The 24,743-nt window shown below is 32.1% G+C and overlaps 1 protein-coding gene across 3 annotated transcripts in view; it reads right to left on the bottom strand.

The window, feature by feature from the left end:
- Nucleotides 1–3,235: 3,235 nt before the first annotated feature.
- LOC105637260 (mannosyl-oligosaccharide 1,2-alpha-mannosidase MNS1) overlaps nt 3,236–24,743 on the bottom strand; it is a 29,399-nt gene continuing 7,891 nt past the window's right edge. For all 3 annotated transcript variants that reach the window (XM_012220678.4, XM_012220679.4, XM_012220680.4), the window contains exons 4-15: nt 22,818–23,003; nt 21,929–22,041; nt 18,792–18,857; nt 18,473–18,644; nt 17,950–18,039; nt 17,614–17,738; nt 17,442–17,507; nt 14,318–14,426; nt 9,877–9,975; nt 9,035–9,115; nt 6,194–6,364; nt 3,236–3,830 (exon numbers count right to left, since the gene is read on the bottom strand). In XM_012220678.4, coding sequence (XP_012076068.1) covers nt 3,588–3,830; nt 6,194–6,364; nt 9,035–9,115; nt 9,877–9,975; nt 14,318–14,426; nt 17,442–17,507; nt 17,614–17,738; nt 17,950–18,039; nt 18,473–18,644; nt 18,792–18,857; nt 21,929–22,041; nt 22,818–23,003 — 1,521 coding nt within the window. In that variant the 3' untranslated portion in view covers nt 3,236–3,587. The remainder of the gene's footprint in view (nt 3,831–6,193; nt 6,365–9,034; nt 9,116–9,876; nt 9,976–14,317; nt 14,427–17,441; nt 17,508–17,613; nt 17,739–17,949; nt 18,040–18,472; nt 18,645–18,791; nt 18,858–21,928; nt 22,042–22,817; nt 23,004–24,743) is intronic.

Below are 24,743 nucleotides of genomic sequence, written 5' to 3'. Positions count from 1 at the left end.
GTTTTTAATTTAATGTTTAACTCCAATTAGAGCCTATAAAAAGCTGAGCAAAGGCACTCTCCCTGCTCACAGTGTCACACTTGCCACAAAATAATCAACCATACCCAGAATTAGCAGGTTTAAGAAAATATAAAATGGAAGTTTCAGCAGTTCCTGCTCTTATTCATTCTGTTAAAACTGATGTTGATCGTCGCTCTGCAAAATTTCACCCTAGCATTTAGGGTGACTATTTTCTCTCCTACCACTCTAATCTTATGGTATTATATAAAAGAACTATGCTTGCTGTTCAAATTTAATTGTATCCATTTTTTTCTGTATTTATTTTTATAGTTTCATAAATTTCTTAAGAAAACATTAGCGTTCAAATTTTTTTTTTTTTTTTTTTTTGTTAATCTTCATAATAGTAGCTAAGAATTTCCATTTCTATATCAACTTCCCTATTCAAGATCAAAATTCATGAAATGTATTGAAAAGGGTTGAAAATAATTTACCCGACTCGCCGAAAATTCGAAAAGGAAGGCAGCGCGACTGCACCTATTGCGAGCAGCTCCTGGGTTTGCTGTGCCAACCGGAACAGGAAGGGGAGAGTGAAGAAGAGACCGAAGCTTCTTCATCGACAACAGGGAATCGACGCCGCCGAAAAATCAGGCAGGAGGATGCTCGACGCGATCTTCCGATCGAAGGGTGTCGCGGCACTCCTGCACCTTCTGCGTACGCCAGAGACGAAAGAGAGAGGAGAAGGGAAGCCGGGATCCGCTGCGACGTGGACGCGATGGCGAGGAGGCACAGCGCTGGTCTTCGGTTGTCGGAAAAAGAAGAGGAGGAGGAGGAGGAGGTCGCGCGCTGGGGCTGGCGCAAGGAAGGAGAAGGGGAAAGAAAGAAAGAAAAAAAAAGAAAAAGAAAAAGAAAAGAAAGAAAAATCTTGGGCTTCTAGACCATTCCGGTTCGATTCGAACCGGTTTGGTCTAATTCTATGATTTGGCTCAATTAGCTTGGTTTTCGAAAAAAAATCGAATTGGTTTACGGGTCTAGTTTAGCAATAATAAAATACTAGCTGGTGTAATCTTATTGGTTGAAATAAAAATTTTATTTTTTTAAATGAAAATTCTACGAAATTAAATTTTCGGGTCGTTTCAATAGTACAAATAGAATCTATTTAGACTTAATTTAATTTGGGCTTTAGTTTAGGACTTTAAATTCAATTTAGTTTTTTTAAACTCAATTTAGTTTTACTTTAGTTTATTCTATTTTTAATATATTATACAAAAATTATAATCATTAAAAAAAATTTTTGAAAGGATCCTCTTCCTCCTTTTTCCTTTATGATTTTAATAAATTTGAATGGAAAAAAATTAAAATTAATTTATAAATTACAAACAAATTAATGCACGATTTTTTTTTTTTAATGAAAAGTGTTAGAAGTATAAATGGAAAATGGAAAAAAAAAATTTCAAGCAAGTAATTTATTAGCTGTGTAATCAATATATCTTTTCATTTTGCAAGATGGATATTAAAAATAAGATATAAAGAATATATATACAGACATATTTAGAAATTGGATACTTTACCCACTGGAGTAGGGTGGACAATATTTGAAAAAAATAAAAAATCATATGGCATATTCCATTTAATTTTATTCGATTTAGAATTTATTTTATTTTAGTCTATAATAGAAAATAATTTTTTTTTACTCAACTTCTAGAATTCTAAATTAAGTTGTAGGACTGATTTTTTTTTTTTTAAGAAAAAAATTAAGTTTATTGATAACTAAACTGATCAATGTGCAACATAAAACTAACATCCTCCCGTTTCAATTTATTTATTGCAGTTTTCATTAAACAATCTCTCTTTGATGGAAAATAATTTTAGATATGATAAAGATGAATAACTTACCAAGACTATCAAAATATATCTTTAGTTGTAACGAGGGTATTTTAGATCAGTTGTTAATAAAAAAAGAAAAAAAAACACTTTACTTTTTTTATTGATAATAGAAAAAAAAAATTGGTTAATTAGCTTAGTATATAGAGTAGTTTCATATGTCGGAGCTAGGTTGCACGAATACAGGACACGAGATACGGAAAGGTACGGGATATGATAATTCTTAAAAAAAGTAGGACTTCCATACGCTTAAGACACACTACAATAAATAAGTATAATACATTAATTTTCAAATAAATAAACAATCATTTATAATAAATCATAAACGTAAAATAAAAAAATATTTAATTTCTTATTTAAATATAATTAGTTAAATTCTCAAAATTATTATCGTTGTTGAAAAATACATTAATAATGTGTACATTTTTTATGCAGGTTGTACCATACATAACTTTTGCTATTGCATACCTTGATAAAAAGCTTCGCAGAATACTTAAGAAGACACATTTTAGCATTAGAACTTTTCAGCATATCTCAATGAAATACGATTTTATAATACATTTTACGATCATTTTAATATACAATTTTATTATTTTTGAATAATATTATAAAAGATTATTGCATCGCGCGGGTTCTAACGCTTGGATAATAAAAATTTTAAAATTATGATAAAATAAAAAATAAATTAAGAGTTTCTTTAAAATAATTTTTTTAAAACTTCAAACCGAAATTGCCAATTTTAAACCAAAACCGTGAATTTCAATATACAAAAATGAAGATCTAGAACTAACTATAAATATATCATCTAGATTACAATTTGGAATCAAGAACCATTAACCATGATTTTATGTTAATTTTGACCTGTTCAGTTTCAATGCACTCCTACTTTTAATTGTTAAATTTGTCCCTGAATTATACCTAAACTGATTATGAAATCCTAACTTATAAATTCTACCAATATTTTGGTCTCTATTTTAAATGGAAGAACCAAAGTGTTGATAAAATCATAAATTAAAAACCTCATTTTTAGTTTTTAAAAATAGAAGTGCTTATGTAATTTGACAATAATTTAGGAACCAATTTATTTCATTTCCAATTTAAAAAGAAAAGAGGGACATTTCAAGAGTTGTTTGTCGAATCAATTCGGTGCCTCGTAGCATCGTTGTACACTGCAACATATATATATTAGCCATAAGGATACTTTTAGAGCTTATTAATGCCAATTCTCTCAAGGTTAAAGGCAATATAAACAAGCATTGGTGCTAGAGTAAATTAGTGATTTGGCTAGCATCCAAATACCAGTGAGTTTGAAAATTTCCAATATATCAAAAAATAAAACCAAAGCGACAACAAATTAACAGCAAGAATACTATAATGTTATTTTAAAAAAAATAAAATTCATGTCTGAATTGTCAAAGCGTGTAAATATGAGATAAAATCTCAAGCTGCTAAATTAGTTCAAGGGTAAAAAGGTAAACTAGTCCTATATAGGAATTAGCTACACTCTATGCCTACATATCCATGTGTATAGACTACAACAATTTCTAGCAGCCTGGAATGGAAAATTTTGTTGCACCACATTATTACTCAATGGGAACAGCATTCATTCCACGAGGCCTTCAACCAATTTTTTCTGATATTAATAACTTTCTATATTTTCATGGAGATAAAATCAAGGCTTCAAAACATCACACAGGAAATGAATCCTAATGATCAGCAAACTGACCTCCTTTCCTGCCATGAATCCTACTAGTTTGTTTTTTCTCTAATTGCAGCCCAGAAGTGTCCGCATCGTGTCGAGTCACGATTCTGAGAGGATGGGCTTCTGTGTTGAAAACCCACTCGTCTAATGGGATGACTGAAGGCGGTGAGAAAAGAAGATAGAGATACTTAAGTGTCTCTGCAAGGAAAAAGCTTTGCATCATATTGTCTTTGACACCTGTAGTCACCTGAGAGTAACATCATTGAGAAGTTGATTAGCACAATCCACCTTCAACAGTTATCAAACTAGTTTCTTCTCATGACCACAGAGATAAGTCAGATTCATTTAGAATAAAGCAAAAAAAAAAAAAAAAAATGCTGATACTTGCAATTAATATGTTCTGAGCCACTCAAGTATTTGGATTCGTCATTCAAAACCTGCAAAATAAATGAAAGGGAAAAGAAGAATAGTGTGCTTATTCCCATTACCAAATTGTACCTCAAGGCTTTCCCGCTTTTTATGGAGAGGAGGATAGGTAGGTAGATAAGAAATTGAGAGCTCAGGTTATGGTAAACATAATGGGCATGGCATGATGATAAAATTTTGGGCTCAACTGCCACAATTATATTAGACTTTGAGAACCAAAATTGAACGATCGAGTTTAAACGGAAAAAAAAAGAAAGACAAATTTGCTACTTTGTGGAACTAAGGATGAAGACGAGACGCCATTAACAGAGTTGATGTGTCAACAGGAAGATAAAAGAGACCTTAAAGAAAGAGAACAAACATAATCAGAGGAATTTGGGAATAGTTGAACTTGGCAGCCTCTTTTAAATAGTTCACTAAAATCTGCAAAATTCTTCTTATTTCTTCGTCATTTTCAGTATAAAGTTTTCAATACATTCCTTGCTCACTCTCAATCTGCAAGTTTCTCTTTTGTCTCCAGCATCGCTGGTAACAGCTATTTATACTTGTACAGATGCTTGCTTCAATCTCTAAGCAATAACCTACTTCCTCTAAAACTTACCTCATACTTGTTTACTTAAAGCTGATTAAATCTATCCCATAAATACTGTCCTAACTTCCTGCTTGGGAAATCTAAGCCACATATTTAAACACTCCTAGGTACATCTTCTAAAAGATAAAAATTATAAAAAGTAAATCAAAAACAGAGCATTTCTAATGTGATAGCAAGTCACAGATTTCATTATCATTACCTCTGTGTCTCTACCATCCTTTACAACTTCAACTCTTACAGATTGCTACTGATAGTTCAACCACACTAGAAATTAAATCATAGTTTTGACATGTCCTCACATCATCAAAACTTCTTACATTACAAACAAGCCTCCAACTGTCATATTACTTTTTCCAACAACTTCTGAAATTAGGAAATATAATCTCCTGATTTATACATATTAATCCAATCTGTATTTCAGCACGAATGCCGAAAAAAAAAAGTTCTAGTACAATAAAATCTGCATATGCACAACAGCAATATTTGTAGGTTCCCCATGAAAATACTTATGCAACTATAAATCATTTGTTATGGTCATTACATTCAAATTGAAAATATTTTTCCAACGGCAATAGTAGCATTCCTTGAACTCCATCTTTCATTTGATGAAATTTTCTAAACTAAAATATTCGATGTAAATTTTCTCTAGGCATGTCCTCAACTAATTCTTAATAAAACTTATCAAATTTATTTCTCAAATTTAAATACTGACTCAGTTATGACCTATAGTCAGATGCGATGAATGTAACTGTTGACAATCTCATTTGGTTTTATTCCTACTGTTCCTTCTTAATGGTTAGCACTTAGCATCTAAAGAGTAGCAGAGGATTATCTAAATTATAAATTATGGTCCTACCTTTTCTTTAATTAGTATATTTTGTAATTTTGGTATTGGATGTCTGTTATCTACTGCTCATTGCACTTATATATATACTAATTCAACCAAATCTCTCTCAGCATGAGACAAGTGGGCTAGTGGCCCCACTGTGACTCAAATCTCTCTCAGCATGAGACAAGTGGGCTAGTGCCCCCACTGTGACTCAAATGCAGTGTGTTTCAAACTACGGTATTTTTGCTAACATGCGTGTATGTATTAATTCAAGTTCTGCAAGTTTTTACTATATTAATGTATGATTTGAAAGTTTAGGTCCAAAATTGCAAGTTATATGATTTTTAGGGAGCTGATGTTTCCCTGCTATTGATGTTAAACCTTTCATCATATGTTGGAACAATAAATTTTTTTGTGCTTAATGCAGGGTAAAACATTTCAAGATGTGTCCTTTGGGTACCATACTTTCGGTTATTGTTGTGAATAAAAAATTTTATAAATTTACTTTTTCAGTACTTGTCCATTCCCCTTCACTAAAATTCTTAGTTTATTTGAGATGTTAGATTAACTTGAACTTCTACTCTTTCTTTAAAAAGTCGATTATTTGGCAACAATGATTAAAAAGAATAACAAAACAAGAAGCAAGCAAAATATAAAGCCAATAGTTATGGGAAGAAGAATATCTCTCATGTAAACCTTATCTCATCGTACACAAATGTAACCAGACAATTAATGTGGTTCAGAGGATTAAGAAAGTGCTTACATCCTTCAGTCCAACGTATCCAGCCTCAACACGTGAGTTCTTTTCAAATGCTTGGAATATATTCCAACCCCACTCCTGATATGTCTTATTGCCAGTGAAACGCCACAGATAGAAGAGTGATTCAATTGTTTCTGGTCTCAATATGTTCCATGATGTACCCACAGTCATGTCCTGAAAACATAATGTGCAAAATGCAATCAGTACATTCATCAATGACAGAAGCATGTCACAATATGGAACACAAAGTATCCACCCACACAAACTCACGTAAAAACAAGACAAAGTGAAGACCATAAAAAGTAAAGTTCCCAACAAACCAAAGTATAAACTCTGATTTTCTTTTTCAAATACTTGCAATCCTCTCCATCTAAATATTCCACACAACAGCAAAATGCAAAACAATCCTCTCAAATTGAAATACCCACATCTATTTAGGCTTCAAACTGGAAATTTTAGTTGACTGACCAAATTGTACAAACTTAGGGTTTGTCACTGCAGTAAAAAAATTGGAAAAATTCACATACTACAAGCATAATTTATCAGGCAAGGTGCCTTAAGCAAGTTATTCATTTTCCTTGCATTTATATTGTTTTTCACTTTTCCATTTTAATCTCCTCCACTTCTTTCTCTATTCGTTTCAGACAATCTCTTTTTCTCACAATTTTGTCCTCACATTTTCTTCCTTATTTCATTTTCAATTTTTTTTTTTTTTCATCTTTCTTTATCTAAAAACATATAGTTTTCTTGTTCATTATTTAATTATTCAGTAACTTAGCTAGAGCTCTTATTAGTTATTTATCACATCTTTCCTACATATTGCTTCCTTTGGTTCTACGTTTTCTTCTCTCTTAAGCCTCTAAAAGGCACATAGAATAAGCAAAGTTGGGCCATCTTGTAATTAACAGTCAAGAACTACCTGTTTGGAAATAAAATTACCTAGAGATCCCGATCATATAAATCCTATCATATTCGTGTTTTGTGAAAAAATTACAAATTCGGTAGACAGACGAGAATAGCACTTAATTTGAGGTGATAAAAATGCAAAAAGTCCTCATCATGTTAGGGAAGTGATGGAGCAATAAATGGAAAATGAAAAGCAAGATGAGGTGAATCACCACAAATTGCTTGATTTTGATAATATTATTCAAGTTGAAGGCAATCTTGAGCAGGTATTAACAGGTTGATGCACTATGGCTAAAAACTCTATTGCCATGCCCCTCGAGTGAAGTTTCTAGTATGCTTTATATTGTATTAAATTTCAAGTAAGACATTTGAAATTAAAAAGAAAAACCAACTCATGCTTCTAATCATAGACCCCCCAAAACAAGAAATTTAGAGTTGGCGATGGGGTTGCAAGATATCCCTTTAGTTCCCCGTAGTTTCATCACTGGATGAAAGTAATAAATGGTTGAGTGATAAAGTAAGTACAATAGATCAGGATGCTAAGGAAATGTCACTCGTTAGTAGTGGTGGTGACAATAGCTTGAAACAAAGAGGTGGAAAAAGCAACTAGCATTGGAGAAACAAGTAGAAATAGGCGAAACCAAGCCAAACCAATCAAGTTAATCAAGTCAGATGCTTGTTCAAACTTTTCAATTTAACAATCACAATATGTAAATCTTGAGGTTCATTTGGTTGAAACAGGTATAAGAAATTGAGATTATCACTCTAGTAGTGAAGATGAAGGTGTTGAGAATTGGAGTGGGACTTCTGATGAAGACTTTAGAATATTGCAGAGTATTCATCTTATTATGGTTTTTTGAGGTGGTCCTTAAGATTGTTATCTTATGCACATAAAGTTGTCTTTTGCATCTTTTTTTGGAACAAAGGAAATAGAAATGTAAAAGTTCATTTATAAACTAATTCCAAATAGAATACATTTACAAATAAATTCTCATCTTTTGCATGAAATAACATAAACTATGAAATTCAACAGACTCTCCTATTGACGCAAATCAAAGACTACAAGCAAGAGCGGCTTAGGTAGATATCAAATATTAGTTGGAAGATTGATCCACCTCTCACACACTAGCCAGGTATAGCATATATTGTTAATCTAGTAAGTTGATCTTATGCATGGTCCCTGGGAATCTCACTTAGAAGTTGTCTTCCGTATCTTGTGGTACTTGAAAGCTGCACCTAAAAAAAGGCTTATTTTCTCAAAACATGGTCATCAACAAATTAAAGGTTTCGTGGATATAGATCGGGCTGAATCACTTGATGATGGGAGGACAAAATTAGGACATTGCACTTTTGTTGGAAGGAAACCTCATTCCATGGAGAAGTAAGAAACAGAATGTGGTGGCAAGATCAATTGCAGAAGTAGAATCCAAAGCTATGGCACAAGGCATTTGTGAACTACTATGGTTGCAAACTGATGAAAGATTTAAAATTGTTAGATTCATATGATTTATCCCTATTCTGTAATAACAATTCTGCAATCAAATAGTCCACAATCCAGCTTAGCATGATCGGACTAAACATATAGAAATTGACCTACACTTTATAAAGGAGGAAATAATGAGTAACTCCTTAAGTGTTTCACATGCAACTCCAAGAGAGTAGCTAACTGATGTATTTACTAAGGGATTACGCACAGATCTTTTCATAGTCTTGTTTACAAGTTAGGATGTCTAATATCCATGGACCAACTTGAGGGGGAGCGTTGAATCCCTGTAATTATTGAGAATCCTTGATTCTTAGGGATTATTTCCTACTTTGCATAGTTGTATAGCTGAATATTTAGGACTAATTATTATATATAAATGGTGCTATTGTATACCCGTATATACATAAGAAATACAGAATTTTCCCTCTCAAATATGTGTTTCATCAACTAACCTCGCCAGAGTGGAAAAAATAATTCTCTCCAGCCAATTTAGTTGGTGTTGATTGGTAGAAATTGTAGCAAGTCCAAGCAAGCTGCACAAAGGGGGAAAAAAGGAAAATCAAACCCACATAGTAAGAAACATAGGAACATGCCAAAATAATTAGTTGCAGCATATCCAAGTCAATGTCGTCAAGGGAAAAGAAAAAAAGAAAGAAGTGAAATTAAATTTCCCATCATTTCAGATGTCTCATTAGAAGCAAAGGGTATTAGACTTATCTGTTCCATTAAACCTTAGATATAGTTCTATTTGTTGGAATATTAAGGATACAATAAGCAATTAAAGTTTCATTAATATAGTTCTATTTGTTGGAATATTAAGGATACACTAAGCAATTAAAGTTTCATTAAACTTCTCATTTCTTTCCATTTCCTCCCAGAATGGAAGGCAACAAAAAGTTGCTATAAAGGCATACTAGAAGTGTAACTTCCTTCTTTTCACTTCCCTTCCCTTCCCCACATGTTTTAGCAGCCAAACAACAAAAGGAAATAAAATTTATCTTCAATTCCCTCCCTTGCCCTCAAACTATTATATTTAGAACTTAAACTTACGGTTAAAAATTTGATATTCCATAGAATAGTGATTCAACAAAGAATTAGATGATATATTGCCAAGATCAAACATGACTCATGGTCAAAAAGAATTAGATGAAATATCGCCAAGATCAAACATGACTCATAGATTTCAAACCTCAGATGAAAACAAATCACTACTGAACATAACAAATATCGTTTTAATAATTAGCAACATAGCAATGGTCATTCTAACACTCAGCTTTAAAAACAATAAGAATACCTCCTTTGCAAGCGAAAGAAATTTCTCGGAGTCAGCAGGCCCATAACCAGAAGATCCTAAAGCTAGCATTCCTGGAGCAAAGCATGCTAATTCATCCATCTGCACAAATAAAAAAAGAAACAAGCATCGAGAACATTAAACATTATGCTTTTCCTTGACAAGCACAAGGAAATTAGGAAAAAAAAAAAAATTAGGTTAAAGTCCATCTAATAGGATTCCATTTAGAGTAAACAAAATTAGAAGTGTAGAATTAATTTATCAACAATTCTCATGTTTGAAATGATATACTCAAAATTTGGAATTTAATTGAATTACGTACTTTTATGTTTGGAACCAAGCTAGAATTTAATTCTTTTTGTCATTATTCCCTAAAATAGCCTTCATGTAGCAATCTTGTTAGAAAAGATAACACAACTAAAAGAACCCATTCGTTACAAAGTAGTAATTAAACTAGTACATAAAACTACTGAATGATCAAATTTAGCAGCTAAGACCCGAGTTTATAAGAGGTGCATGCCTGTTAAGGAAGCATAGTGGTGACAAGTCAACCTAAACCTTAGCACTTATAGATGTCGTTTTGTTATTGTTTTAGTTTTTGGGTTTTTGCTTATTTTTATAGAGAAACAAAAAACCAAAACATGTTTGTTTCAGAAGTGGCTATATTTATTTTATAACTTTTTTTAAAACTAAAAAAAACAAAGAACATATAAAACCACGACTTCTGGTTTATATGATTTTATTTCTTTTATGCTAGTAGTACTAGATACACTTTCTTTTCTCTCCTCTCCCTCTCACCCTCACACAACTTTGTGAACTTTAAATATTTATATCCATTATGATCATAAATTACAGTAATTCATATCAGATTGCGATGATTTATTTTATTCTACTCTTTAGTTTTGTTTACAAAGCTTATAGTTAATAAACTTAATATTGTATTTGGCCAAAAGTCTCCTCCTTACCGTTTTTCAATTATCAAAGCAATTATCACATTGCGAGGTTGAGGTGATATGAACACTCTCTGAGAAAGATTCGCTTGTTGCCAAAAAAGAGCCTCTCATATTGCAAGGTCTACAGCTAATGGTTTTATTCCCCGTGATGTCTCTATCTGTTCAATACACTACTTGATGGAACTGCTCTTCTTTGATCCTTGCTGTTCGAATAACTAAAAAAAGGTAATAGATAGAGCAAGTTGAGGAGACTATATAGTACATGATTACAATCCATATGAATTTCAGTGGAAAACTGGGTGGGTTTTAATCAGAGTTCTTATGAAAGAAGAGTTCTTGTTAATTGAAAAATGACTCTAACATTTGCTTTTGAAATGAAAATCACTTTGATCTAATTAATTGTGGACTTTTGAACTCTTGACCATTAGTATGTTGGATGGTATTTGTGAATGACTATAATGTTGTATAATTTATTTACTTATTATTTTGTCTTTTAATTTTGAATTTACCTGATGAATGAATAAAAAACAGTTCATACAGAAAAAAAAAAAAAAAAAAAAAAAAAGAAGACAGAATTTTAAAAACAAAAGATCAAAAATCAAAAAAAGTCTTTTTTTTTCTAAAAACAAAAAACCTATTAACAAACTGCTCCTTTTAATTCATGTTTATGTTGATGTTTCAGTTTTATTTGGCGTGTATATTCAGTTGTGAGATGGTGTCATTTAAGCCCCTAGTGTTCTAGGTAGTGGATAGTTAGCTTGTTTCATGTAAACTGATGAATATTTAAAAGAAACAACAATAAATGATAAGTGAGAACTGAGAAGTATTTCCTAAATTTCTTGTTCTGTTGATTCTTTTTATTATTATATTTAATTATGTTTCTTTTCTCTTTTATTAATGTAATTATGGGTTCCTTCCGTTGTTTAATGTCATTTAGGTTACTTGTCATTAAGTCATTTATTTATGTTACTGATGCGACCTAGTATAATTAGCTTTGTGGTAGACAAACTATTTCCTACACTCGGCAGTTTGTTTGCAATTCTACCTTGTTTGAAAAATTTAAGCAATTATATCCAATTTGAATGGCTGTTTGAAATTATATCGTACTGATCCAAAATTGAAAGAATAATAATAACATTGTTAATATATTCTTAATATGAATCAATAAATTTCTTTATTTTTGATGTTCTCTCTGTCTCTCTCTCCTTCCACATCCATGATCTTTTTTTCTCTCTCCCCTCACCATTTTAACCCCCCAATGCATCAATTAATAGAAACCCATTGTTAATCATTGCCCAATATTTCTTCAAGCTTCAATTTGAATTATACAAATAAAAGCCAAAATCAATAATCCAACAAGCGAATTCCATCAAAATTGCACAAATATACCTCAATAATTCCCTAGTTGCCATTATGGCCATCAACACCAGAAATACACTCATCATTCCAATATTCTTGATCTATTTTGAATCTTCAATTGTCCTTGGCAATTTCAGTATTTTTTATGGTTCGTATTATTTTGTCCATGAGAGAGAGAGAGAGAGAAAGAGAGATATTGGGTTAGTGAAGGTGGAGAGTAGAGGGGGACAAAAAAGAAATTTAACATTTTTGTCATCTTAAAAATATAATAAAAAGTCATTATTTTCTTCAATTTTGGACTGATACGATCTAATTGCAAATAACCTTTCAAAATGCAATATGATAAATAAAATTTCTAAAAGGGTACTTTGATCCCTATGGTTTGGTGAAATCAACTACTTAGCCCCTGCCTTTTGAAAAATACATGAATGCACCCCCATGGTCTGTTCCCATTGGACTATTAAGTCCTTTCGTCCAAGGTTTATACTTTTTTCTGTTAAAAGCACAGTGAGAAGACAAAAATACACTTTAATATAATAAAATTTAATAATATAAACCAACATCTTAGTTTTGATGTAATCTTTTTGTGTTCAGAATTTTGGGGACATAGGTTTGTATAGGATTTCATTGCGATTAATTTTTTTTGAATTTCTATATGAGAGAGCGGATTTTAGCAGAAAGTACACAATAGAAATAAGGGTTTTTTGGGCTTTTTATGAGGGATTTTGTGGCAAAAAGTATAAATTTTGGACTGAAGGACTTAGAAGTCCAATGTGAGCAAACCACATGTACACATTCTGTATTTTTTCAAAAATTTGGGACAAAGTGGTCAATTTCACCAAAATACAGGGACCAAATAGTAATTTAAATAAGGTAGAATTGCAAAAAGTCACAAAATTTACGAAAAAATGACCCATTAGGCCTATTTAATTTAGTATTAGCTATCAAGTTTCTTTTGTTATTTAATCTGCTTAGGTTAGCTGTCATTAAGTCTTTTATTGATGTTACTTCTGTGACCTAGTATATGAGAGGTTTTACTTAAACCTAATATATTTGTTTTATTCCAACTACGCTCAATCTCATTCAACCTAATTATTGAAATATTATTACTTTAACAATTTAGCTCCATAATAAAGATCATAAGGTTCTCTCCAAAGGAGCCTTGCACTAGCAAACCGTAGGTCACAAGGGTAGGCAACCCAACAAATTTTGGTTTCACCATGGATCGAAGCCAAATGATATCACAAATATGGATTATAACAACTTGCTATAATACAAATGGTTATTGCAGATTCAACAGATATTCATAAATAATTTCAGGCTTTCATGAAAAGATGCATCAAGAAGACAAGGGAAAGGACAGAACAGAATGTGAGCAAGATACAGTGGCTTCTGTTGCCTTTAAGATTGGGGAAAAAATTAGACACAGTTTAAGGGCCTTGCCAAGGGTGGGGAGTTACCATGCTGCCACTTGTAGTGTTAATCGAGAATAAACAGAAACAACGGTTGGAGAGGGAAATGTAGAAACTGAAAATCACAGACTTTACTCATCAAAGCCAATTTTTTTTTTTTTTTTGACTTGGGGGGATTGATTTAAGAGCATATATGTCTTATTTTGTTGAGATTCTAGGCTTTTAATAGATGAGCCCTTAGCAACCATAGGTTGCACTAGCTGAAACACCAGGAAATTTAGGCTTCAAGCAAACCAAGATCGAGATTTCATTGTGGACTGGTGCCAAACTAGATCAAGAACAGGACTGTAACACAATATTGTAAATTTATAATTAATATTTGTTTCCCAAATCTAACAAAAAAAATGATTGGGAGATCAAGAATCACATAATATATATATATATATATATATAGAGAGAGAGAGAGAGGAGAATGAGACGGTATCAGCAACTTTTACCATAAAATTTGTGTAGTTAGTTTTGTTGACTTCATTTGAAAATACCACTTATTATGTTCAATTAATTTCATTGCCACAGAATTGAAATTTTAACACCGAAGAGAACACTTTTTTTTTTGTTTCAAATATGAAATATGAAACTCGAAATGAATTCCACAATATTCATTTGCTCCAAACAAGCAGTAATATGTTATTAACTAGAACAATAAAAGCCAAAACTTACCTTGTCAGCCAGTGTCTCTCCACTCTTCTCACAAATGTATGTGAAAGATGATGGTGTGGTTTTCCTAACTAAGCTCAATAGGCCTTTCATCGATTTCTCCCACATTTCTCTGCTTGCAAGATCCACAAGTTAGATGTTAGGTGTTCAAAAAAAAAGTTTACTAAAATAGTACTTAGATTTAAACTAAGAAACATGGTAAGTCTGAATAAGAGAGAGCAGCATCCAAGTGTCGGGTTAAAATGGAAGCACAAGTAATTAAATTTAATTCCTCATAACTGAATGCAATTTCATATTTGGCGTACAAGAAATTAAATGTGATTTTGACCACCTATACCATCCATCTCAAGGAGTCCATGAGAAATGTTGCTGTATTTTACAATCATTTTCTTCCAATTTACCATTGCATTAAGGAAATAATTGATGAATACAGTTAAGTTAATATTCAAAATTTAATTCGGCCAAATACACAAATTCACCCCCTGTACTTGTAAAGAAAAACCTTATGGCACTAATACTTGACCTATTGAACACTTCAACTTGTAAAATTAGATCAATTAAACACTTATTGGATAGTTTAACAATGTGAAAATTATTATTCCAAAACTGTATTAACCACGTATCAAATTAATATTCTATATATGAAAGCCAAAAAATCCAAAAAGTTATTGTTGCTGGTGTGAAAAAGTATCAATGTTACCAAAATCTATAACTGCAAAGCCATGATAAGTTTCCAAAAAAGTCACAAGGTTTTTCGTGACAATTACATGGGTAAATTTATGTATTTAGTCAATTTAATTTCATGGGACAGTTTTCTTTCCATAAAGCATTTTTTGGCCCACATCAGTTCTGATGCCACAAAATTAAAAATTCAGGAAGGTTTATTTCTCAACTTTCAAAGTAATAAATTAACTATGAAATTATCAATTACTCGAGGGAAAATGGAAATTCCAAAACCGGGGAGGTTAAATCTAAAATGAGAAAATACAATAATTATCATAAATTATAGAACGTTTGTTTTATCTAATTGACAGCTTATTGGACCTTCAACTTATTTGGTCAGACAACAATGTTAAACCAATAAGTTGTTTATTTGAATTTGCAAATCGAATTTTGTTGAATGAAAATGCTAAGCTACTTATTTGAATTTGCGAGCCATTTTTTTAGAACCGATTCAATCAGCTATATAATTGATTGGATAAGAAGACGAAATTACCCCTACAATTATAAATGACAACATATACTACCTATTCATTCAAAAATCAGCTCTTTATACCACTTCTTAGTCATTCAACTCAATAAATTGTTAATTCAGCCCAAACAAACATCTTAGTTTGCATATGACATAAGAGAAAGATAGGTGGAAGGAAAGGAAAAGAAAGGCAATTGACATGCATTCAACTCAAATATTGTCCACATACTTTCTCAATTTCCTTTCCTTCCATTTCTTCTTGCTTATCTTAACACGTACAAAGCCTTGGAGATTTTCAAACAGACACCAAAATTTCACATTGTTACAAATATCATTCCTCAACTTTACAGTCTGTTACCATTAAATATTTCATCATAAAACTTTAAATTTCCTTACTTTAATTTCTCTTACATGATTTTTTTGTTTCACAAAATTAACTTTGGGTGTTTCCCATAAAATACATATGAACTGTATGATGATGACAAATTTTAGATCCAAAGTAATTTCTTTCGGCTATATTTGATATAAATGAGTTTCACAAAATTTTCAAGAATTCATTTTAAATTTCATATTTTTATATTCGTTATGAACAGCAATTTCATGGAATTCATCAACAACTAAACTAAATTCTATTATTCCTAAACGAATTCTATATTTTCAATTAATTTATACCAAACACAGCCTTAACTTCAATTCAAAAGGCAATAGGTATTGTTAAACAAAAAAACAAAAGATAAAAGGAAATTAATTATTTATTGTAAAGAAAAAGGATAAATAGAAAATAAACAATGATGGCAAAGTTATAAAAGAAAAAATAAAAAAATGACTGAGACTTATAGATAAAATAAAAGATAAGAGAAGGGTAATTCACTATTCAATATGAATAGTAACACCCTTACCTTCTTTATATACATAATTGGCCAAATACATAATTCAACCTTGTAGTTTTTGCAAAAAATCTTATGGCAATCCAAACTTTGCAAGGAACCTATTTTGCCCCCTAAAGTTACGAATTTTAGTAATATTGCACCCCTCTTCGCACTAGCAACAATAATGTTAGGGTTCTTGACTTTTATATGCAAAATATAAATTCATGTGCGGTTACTTTTGAATCAATATATTTTCACGTTTTTCAACTATCCCATAAATATTTAATCAATCTAATTTTACAAGTTGAAACATTCATTAGAATAAATTTTTCAAGTTAAAGTGTTTGAAAATGTAATTTTATAAGTTAAAAATATTCAACGGGTCAAAGTAAAAGTTGACAGTGCCACAAAGGTTATTTTGCAAAAAGTAAAGTTAATTTATGCATTTGGCCATATATATATAGTATGTATGTATATATATACACACACGCAAAATATTCTCATACTTTGTTCTTTCACTTTATAAGGAAAAAACTAATAAAATTAATTACAAAGCTTCTTTTATGGCAGAAAAGTAAAGCTTGTTACTCATAAAATGTCATTGTTGCTATTCCACAATTTTTTTTCCACTAGTCACTCTTTTTTAAGAAAAAGAAGCAAATTGTGAAAATCATTAAAAAGAAATTGACAACTTAATTATAATTATTTAATTAAATGATAATATGCCAGTAGAAAAAAAAAAAATGAACATATTTTATTGAATGTTTAACCGTATAACCTCGTAGCACAATTATGATATTAACATGTTATCCAAGTTTCTCATATAGAATGAAAACAGTTGTTTCAAAATATAGAAAAACTTAGAAGTTATATTTTACCAATAAACAGACGCCTAATATTAGTAAACATCCAATTCAACCTGTCAAGGAAAACCACCTCGATACAGAATATTTCATTGGTCAGATCAATTGGGGGATAATATGTATCCACTAAATTTAAGAGTGCTATGTATAGCATAAGGGAAGCCAAAAAAAAAGAAGGTAAGCATATCAATGAAATGTCTCACCTATAGTGTCTCACGGATGAAGTTTTGTTTCCTTGAATCCAAACTTTGAGCAAATACTCATAAAAGCTGCGATTAAATTTTCAAGTTAATCACAATCTTAATAGATTTGCAGCTCATCTAGTCAAGTAAGAACATGCTTAAATTTTATCTATATCTTTAAAATGGTCAATACCTGTCACCCATGGCACCAAAAGTTATGGTTGAGTATGACCCAGTTCCAGTATCAGGACTAATATAGATTGGAAGCAAACCATCAGCAGGAAAGGTTTTATTGATCTCAGTTATAACCTTCTCCACCTAAAAAATAAACTTCCAAGGCAACTGATTAATTGTAACTTTACAAGTAAATTAACTAGCAAAATTGTTTCTTTTGTCAGAAAAGTAAACCACTCATTAACATCGCAACAAAGAGAAAATGAACTTTGTGGAATGCAGATATTGGAATGAACCAAGTCAACAAAAAGAATGACAACAACCAGATGCATGTATAGACAATAGAGGAACACACCTTCAGCTGATACTTTGGGTCTCCCGTCCTTTGGGAAAGAGCAATAAATTCAAGTTGTTCTGTGCCAGAATCTGCAAGGATACTATCGCCCTAGAACCAAGAACAAAAACATGTGATTATTTCCATGAATGTGCTAACTACTCATGAATATTTGACAATCATCTCAAACTATCTCTCAATCCAGCTAAAAAATCTTTAAGGGCGCCTATAATAACATTTGGACAATGTATTAGGCACACTTATCCAATGGTTGGAAATGCCAAAAATGTCAACAAGTTTATCTTCAATTTCTGATACATTTTAGAGCTATCATGAAACATCTGAGAATTATCAGCATCGGATGATATTTTATGTTTTGTCCAGTGGAATTACTGATGCTACACAGGTTCTCAGAATTGAGAACCACCATTATCCATTGATGGATGTTTAAAGCAGAAGTGGGTGAAAAGTTTGAAAGAATGAAGAATAAGATTCATAAACAACTATAAAAGATGTTAATGATATTCACCAGTCAACTACTTACACCAGTCCATCCAGGGTTATGTGCATTGCCGTGCACCAAGTTAATGATGTTATAAGGGATCCCAGTCTGCGTATTCCATGCAGGCAGCAATCTATCCGCGATGTCTTTGGCCTTCTCCAGGAAAACTTTGTCCCCTGAAAGATCGTACGCACTAAGTAGTCCACCAACAACTCTGGATTCCAATTTTAAACGACAAAATATAAGCAAAATAATTAGCAGCTCGTACTGAAATAATCTAAAGTACCATCAATATAAGCCATTGCTCAAAATCATTGTATGATAAGTTAAACAAACTACATATTAAACCTGGTTATGCAACCTTATGGTTGTCTCAAAGACACTAGCATCATAATCCTTGTTAAAGTCCAATGAATTTGCAACCCACCTGCATAGAATGGCAGTTACATCAACAAGTATCCAATTGAAAATATCCAGAGGCATTGTAACGACACGTTGTAACACATTGACCAGTAATAGAAGAAATATGCACAAGAGAATTTAATAATAAACCAAAACTAGAGTTAGGCAGCTAAATCAACAAGAGAAGGCCAATAAATAAATTTGGAAGTAGGGGTAGTAGATGGGTTGGTAGGCTGAAAATGTGTTGGGTAAGAATTAAGCTTCGTACCCATTTATAAACTATTTAGTATTTACATGGATACCCATACCCACTTGACCCACATAAACTATTCACCCACTAGTTCTACCACCACAACACCACCACCACCACCATGCACCACCATACCACTGCCACCACTGCACCTCCACCATCACCTATAAAAAGCACACATCTACAAGTCCATCCCTTCTATAAATATATTCACATTGAACAACCTTGTTGGTTCTATGCCTAAGCCAATTAATCACTTGCCAGTAAGACCTATGATAGTAATTAAATGCTTCTTGAAACTTTACTAATGCATCATTGTGATCAAGTTTGCAAAACAAAAACATTTATATTTGCCTCTATAGCAACGACCAATTTTACAAAGAACACACTGGTAAGTGCTAAGGTTATAAACTGGTGGGCCATAAGACAGATCACAGCTCATCTACATGAAACTAAATTTGCACCAACACTTCTACAGAAATTGGCTATTAATTCTAATACTAAAAATTTCAAAAACATCCTTTATTTGATCATGTTTTTGGTTATGTGATAAATGATTAGTCTGGTTTAAAAAACAAATTCCACTATCTTTGGATTTTATTTAATTTGATTCTCTCGAAGATATGTGAGAAGGTAGAGGGATAATTAGATATTATACCTTTAATTGTCAATTTTTAAATAGTTATATTTAATCAGCATATCAAATTGCGATCTTAGGTCAACGTGGTACCCTCCTTTCATACTGTGAATTTAGCAGAAGAAAATAAAATTCTAACTATATTTTTGCAAAAATACAAAAAGCACAAAGTTAAGTTCATTCTTAATTAATTGGTATTGTTTCTCCATGCATATCCATTAGTTCTATGTTTATAGTAGCGGCCTTATAAAACACAGAATGTCAACATTTACTTTAGCAAAAATTTGCATTGAATCTAAAATAGTAAAGACTCAAAAAGTACAACACCTAATTATTCATCAAAAATTATTTGAGGTAATATATTAAAAAACATGAAGTTGGAAAATATAGAGAACAACATGAGCAAGATTAGAAACAGGAAGTGATCTCACAGCTACCCTGGTGGTGGTGGTGGTGAGTTGGTGATGTGGTGGTTCTAGTGATGATGGTGAGTTACTGGTGATGGATAACTATACACAACCTTTCCCATCCATATATTAATGGATTAGTTGGTTCACAATCGATTTAACACCTATTTAAAAATACAAGTGAACCATTTGTCATCCACATATCCATTTATAAAAGGAGGGTATGGGTGGGTAAATGGGTACAGGTCAATTTTGCTAACCCTAATTGGGAGAAATTAAAGTTGGTTTAATTGAGATTTGAGAACAGAACAAATCTCAATCTATTCACAAAAATCTTATTAAATTTCACAAACATAAGAAAGAAAGTTCCAGACTTCAATATCCACAAATTGAATCCTAACAGAATTTATATTCTTTGTAGCAGCCACAAACATGCTCATGGCTACACATTGAAAAGTGAAGGCCTTTGCGTCATAATGCAATATGACAGGCCACTGTAGAGCAATTTTTTCTCTTTTCATTTAGGAGCAACTGCTCCGCTGAAACTTAATAAATGCAAAAATAAAAAAGAACAAGAAATGCACAAATTAAAAGGCTTTGACTTAAAAAGAATAATCTATATTCGCTATTTATGAGTCAAGGTCAAAGTCAAAAAAAAAAAAAAAAAAAAAAAAAATCTCACATCAACCATTACCCGTTAGCATCATATCATTAGAAGAAATCTCACAATTATAAAATGAATGGATGAGTAGAAAAAAGAAAATTAAGTGTTGTTGTTTTTAATTCACATTTTGAAAAGAAAACCTTATAAAGCTTGATCATGGTCCTGTGAGCTAGGAATGAGCTTTTGTAAAGCACAACTGATTTCGATCTTTTAAATTAGGAGAGATTTAGGTGTTTAAAAAGAGAGGCACAAAATCATGTAAAAAGCATAAAACCATTGATGTTTGATGCTCGGCATAATAGGTAATGGCAGTCAATAGACTTGGCACACTAACTTGTATTCAATGAATAATCAATGTTACAAAAATATAGGTAATTCTACATGCATGCACAAACACACAGTATGTCAGTAAACCTGGCATACTAACTTATATTCAATGAATTATTAGCAAAATGATATACCTCATATTGAATTGTTACTTATCAACAGCATGGAACATTCCCATCCAGAAGCATGTAGTCATGTCCAAATCAACAGCCACAATGTATTTCAGCTAAATGTATTTCATTAGCTGCTTGTGTGTAAGTCCACAAGCATATGTAAGGGCAAGTATCTAGTACACTGGCAACAGCAACAGGTGGTAACAATAAAGTTTGCAACCTTGAGTTCTGAGAATATTCATTTCATGCATGGTTGTTCAAGGGTAAGAATGTCAATAGAGTTCCCTTTCCTAGAACTTAAACTTCTGCAGGATTGTAATTGCATAAAGACCCTCTTATATACATATTTTCAGACAATTAATTACCCAATTATGATCAAAAGATGCTATAATCTTATATTGCTCTCCTCTTTTTACATCTCTGGTAAGGCACATCACTTTCATCAAATCTGAAAGGTTACTATAATAGCTACCTAGAAGTTGCTATTAAAAAAATAAAAAAAAAGGAAATTCCAAACATGAAACAGTTGCTTCATAATTTTAAATCTCTTGCAAACCATAATTCAGTAACATAAATCATTTCTATCAGTCTAAGAAAAATGGGGAATGCATAAAAGTGTAAAAAGATATAAAGAACTAAAAGGAAATTAGGGCCAGACTTGGAAATCAAAAGCACATATAATACAAAACGAAACTCACTCTCTGGCTCTTTGGAATTGCTCATCCAGACCCATTATAAATAAGGTGTCAAGAGAGTCAACTAGAGTTGCTCCAAGACCACCAAAACTATCGACGCCATTCTTTGACTGTGGCTGATAAGCAAAAAAAAATAAAAAATAAAAACATTAATATGATACCTCACAGCTTCTAAAATAAAATAACAATTCATGACAAGACAATCCCGGAAAATTAAGTACAAAATCCTTGGAAAAACAATATTATTTGTTATATTGTAACATAATACTGAGTTTAAAGTTAATTGTTAATAGAAAAGACAGGATTTTGAAAGGATAAAACTTGGAATCATTTGTAGGGTTTCTTTAGCAGAGTAAACAATCAAATCATAAATGACATGCACGTGTATGAACCTGTTCCATCCAACGAGCCACTGGCATTCTTGTGTAACTCATGCACATATTTACCTTTAACATTATCCATAATATTATATGCTAATCTAATCTATGAGACTAAGTAATTATCATTTTAAACCTTCTGGCATTAATAATTTCCCATTAAATACGTTTTATTCACCAGTAAGCTTTCCTAGGAAGGCTTCAAACATTGCTAAAGTCAACTGAATTTTTAAATTTTATCTTCCATTAGGGAGTAACTTCAATTGACAGAAAAAGGAAAGGTTAACTGTAAATTAGATCAGACAGATACCGATGGCATCACCAAGGGATAACTCATCAATTAATACACAACTAGGTTGCAGGAAAGCTTAAAGTGCTGCAAGTACTTGTCAAACAATCAGCAATGCTCAAGTTGGCATAAGAAATCCACATTGTCCATGATGTTTAAATTATTTATTGTGAATGGACAAAAGCAAGAATAAATTGAACCAATAAATTAGAAAAAATTTACATACCTGAAGTTCATCATGGCCCCATGCATACGTCTCATACGAACTCCACGCATGAATCATAGCTTCTTTTACTTTCTCTCTCCGTTGAATGTCAATTGGATCGTCAGGAACAGCCTTTTGGGAAGGCTTGTTAGATTTATTACTAATCACTTTAATTGCATCTCCATGAATATTCTTTAACTCTTCTAGCTGCAAGAAATATAAAAACTAGCACCACTGATCCAAAAAATTTATTTTTCACTTCTAAGCAAAGATATGCGGATCCAGCACAAAAAGAAAGGTACTATTTTAGACTATTTAGCAGCAGTTCTCCGTTGGTTTGGATGCAAAAAATTAGCAACAATTCATGTGATCATCTAGTGTTTGTAAAAGAGCAGGTGAAACCCAACAAAAGCACAGGTTTCGGAGACTGCTTCCCAGGAAAAGCATTTTGGGGAAATTTTAAAGATATCAACATACTCAAATAGGCTTTTTTTTTTTTCTTTTACTTACATTGGAAATTTATTCTCAAAGGTTCAACAGAAAGGAATTTAAACATAAATTATCATAATTTACCACCTAAATTTAAGAAAGGTGAATGATACATAGGCATCACAAAGGTCCCATTGGCATCACACTTGACTTTGAAATGTGTCACAATCCAAAGAAGTATGCTTACCGGAAACTGTCACCAATTTCTGTTGATTGGCTGTATGTCAATAAACTGTGATTAGCTTAGTAGAATGGATGTTGCATTGAATTATATATCTTGTTCCTATGCTTGCAGATGGCATGTCAAATGGTGTGGAATGCCTTAGACTACCATGAGAAATGAATGAAGGCAAGCTGGTCTAATGCATGAGCTCACCAGGCCTAAGGTGTTGTTACTAACCAACTGGTTTGATGCATGGGCTCACCAGGCTAGATGTGGATGATTTAAGTGAGATGGTTGATGCATGTGTTTCTGCCATTTGCTCCTACCATAGTTGGGATGAAAGAGCCAACATTCAGGGCCAATTCCTCAAGGAATAGGTTTTGCATTTCCACTTCCATCGTAATTTCATACTATGTGATTTTTGATGATTTGACGTTTGTTTGATTGAATTATGAAGATGAGACTTGTACGTTCCATTTGAATGAATGCATGTACAAGATTATGTATTGTTCAACATCATACCACTGAATTGAGATGCAAATCCTTGTCTCACCATTTTTGTAGGTTACAAGTTTCAAACTCGGTGACCAATTAGTAAAAGTCTACCTTACTTTCTCCTACAACAAGGATCTGTGTTTATGTTTAAATGAACTTATTTCATCTAATAAGAAAAAATAATGCAATTACAATTAGTAGTATGTTTGAATGATGTATGTTCATGGGTTGGGTCAATCCCCACTCTATATATCCTATGCATTAAACAAAACCTTGTACAAGAGTAAGTTAGTCTCCCAAATACTTTTATGAGTGAGCAAGACGTCTTCGAAAGTTAATGTGAGTTCTTGGGATATGTTTGATGGATAGATTCATCATTAGTGTATGGATGGTATTATATGTGTATGTGTTAGTAGTTTTATGCTTAGTACAAGTCCTGGAGGTCTGAAGCCTTATCATTCTCTAGCACAGGTCATGAGCCCCCAGAATTAGGTGTTGACATCAGTATTGCTCAAACATACAAACATTGCTTGGAAAAACAAAGGTGAAGCCCAAGAGCATAGAATTTTTATACAAGAGCGATGTTGGAGAAAAGGCATATGCCAAAAGGTTAGGAGAGACAACCAATAACTAGAAACTAAATTGGCAGTCGGAGAAGCAAAATGGAAAGCTTTCAATAACAAGAAAAACCTGCACCTGTTTCTCCAAGGTAATCTTTGGATTAGGGATATTAAAATCTATGGAATTTGTCAAAATTCATGGAATTAAAATCTTAAGTTTCTAATCCATTGATTTGTAAC

This window comes from Jatropha curcas, chromosome 10, assembly GCF_041381405.1.
Source record: "Jatropha curcas cultivar XTBG-Jc1 chromosome 10, XTBG_Jcur_1.0, whole genome shotgun sequence".
NCBI classification, from domain to species: Eukaryota; Viridiplantae; Streptophyta; class Magnoliopsida; order Malpighiales; family Euphorbiaceae; genus Jatropha; species Jatropha curcas.
This window is presented reverse-complemented; position numbering and strand designations above follow the sequence as displayed.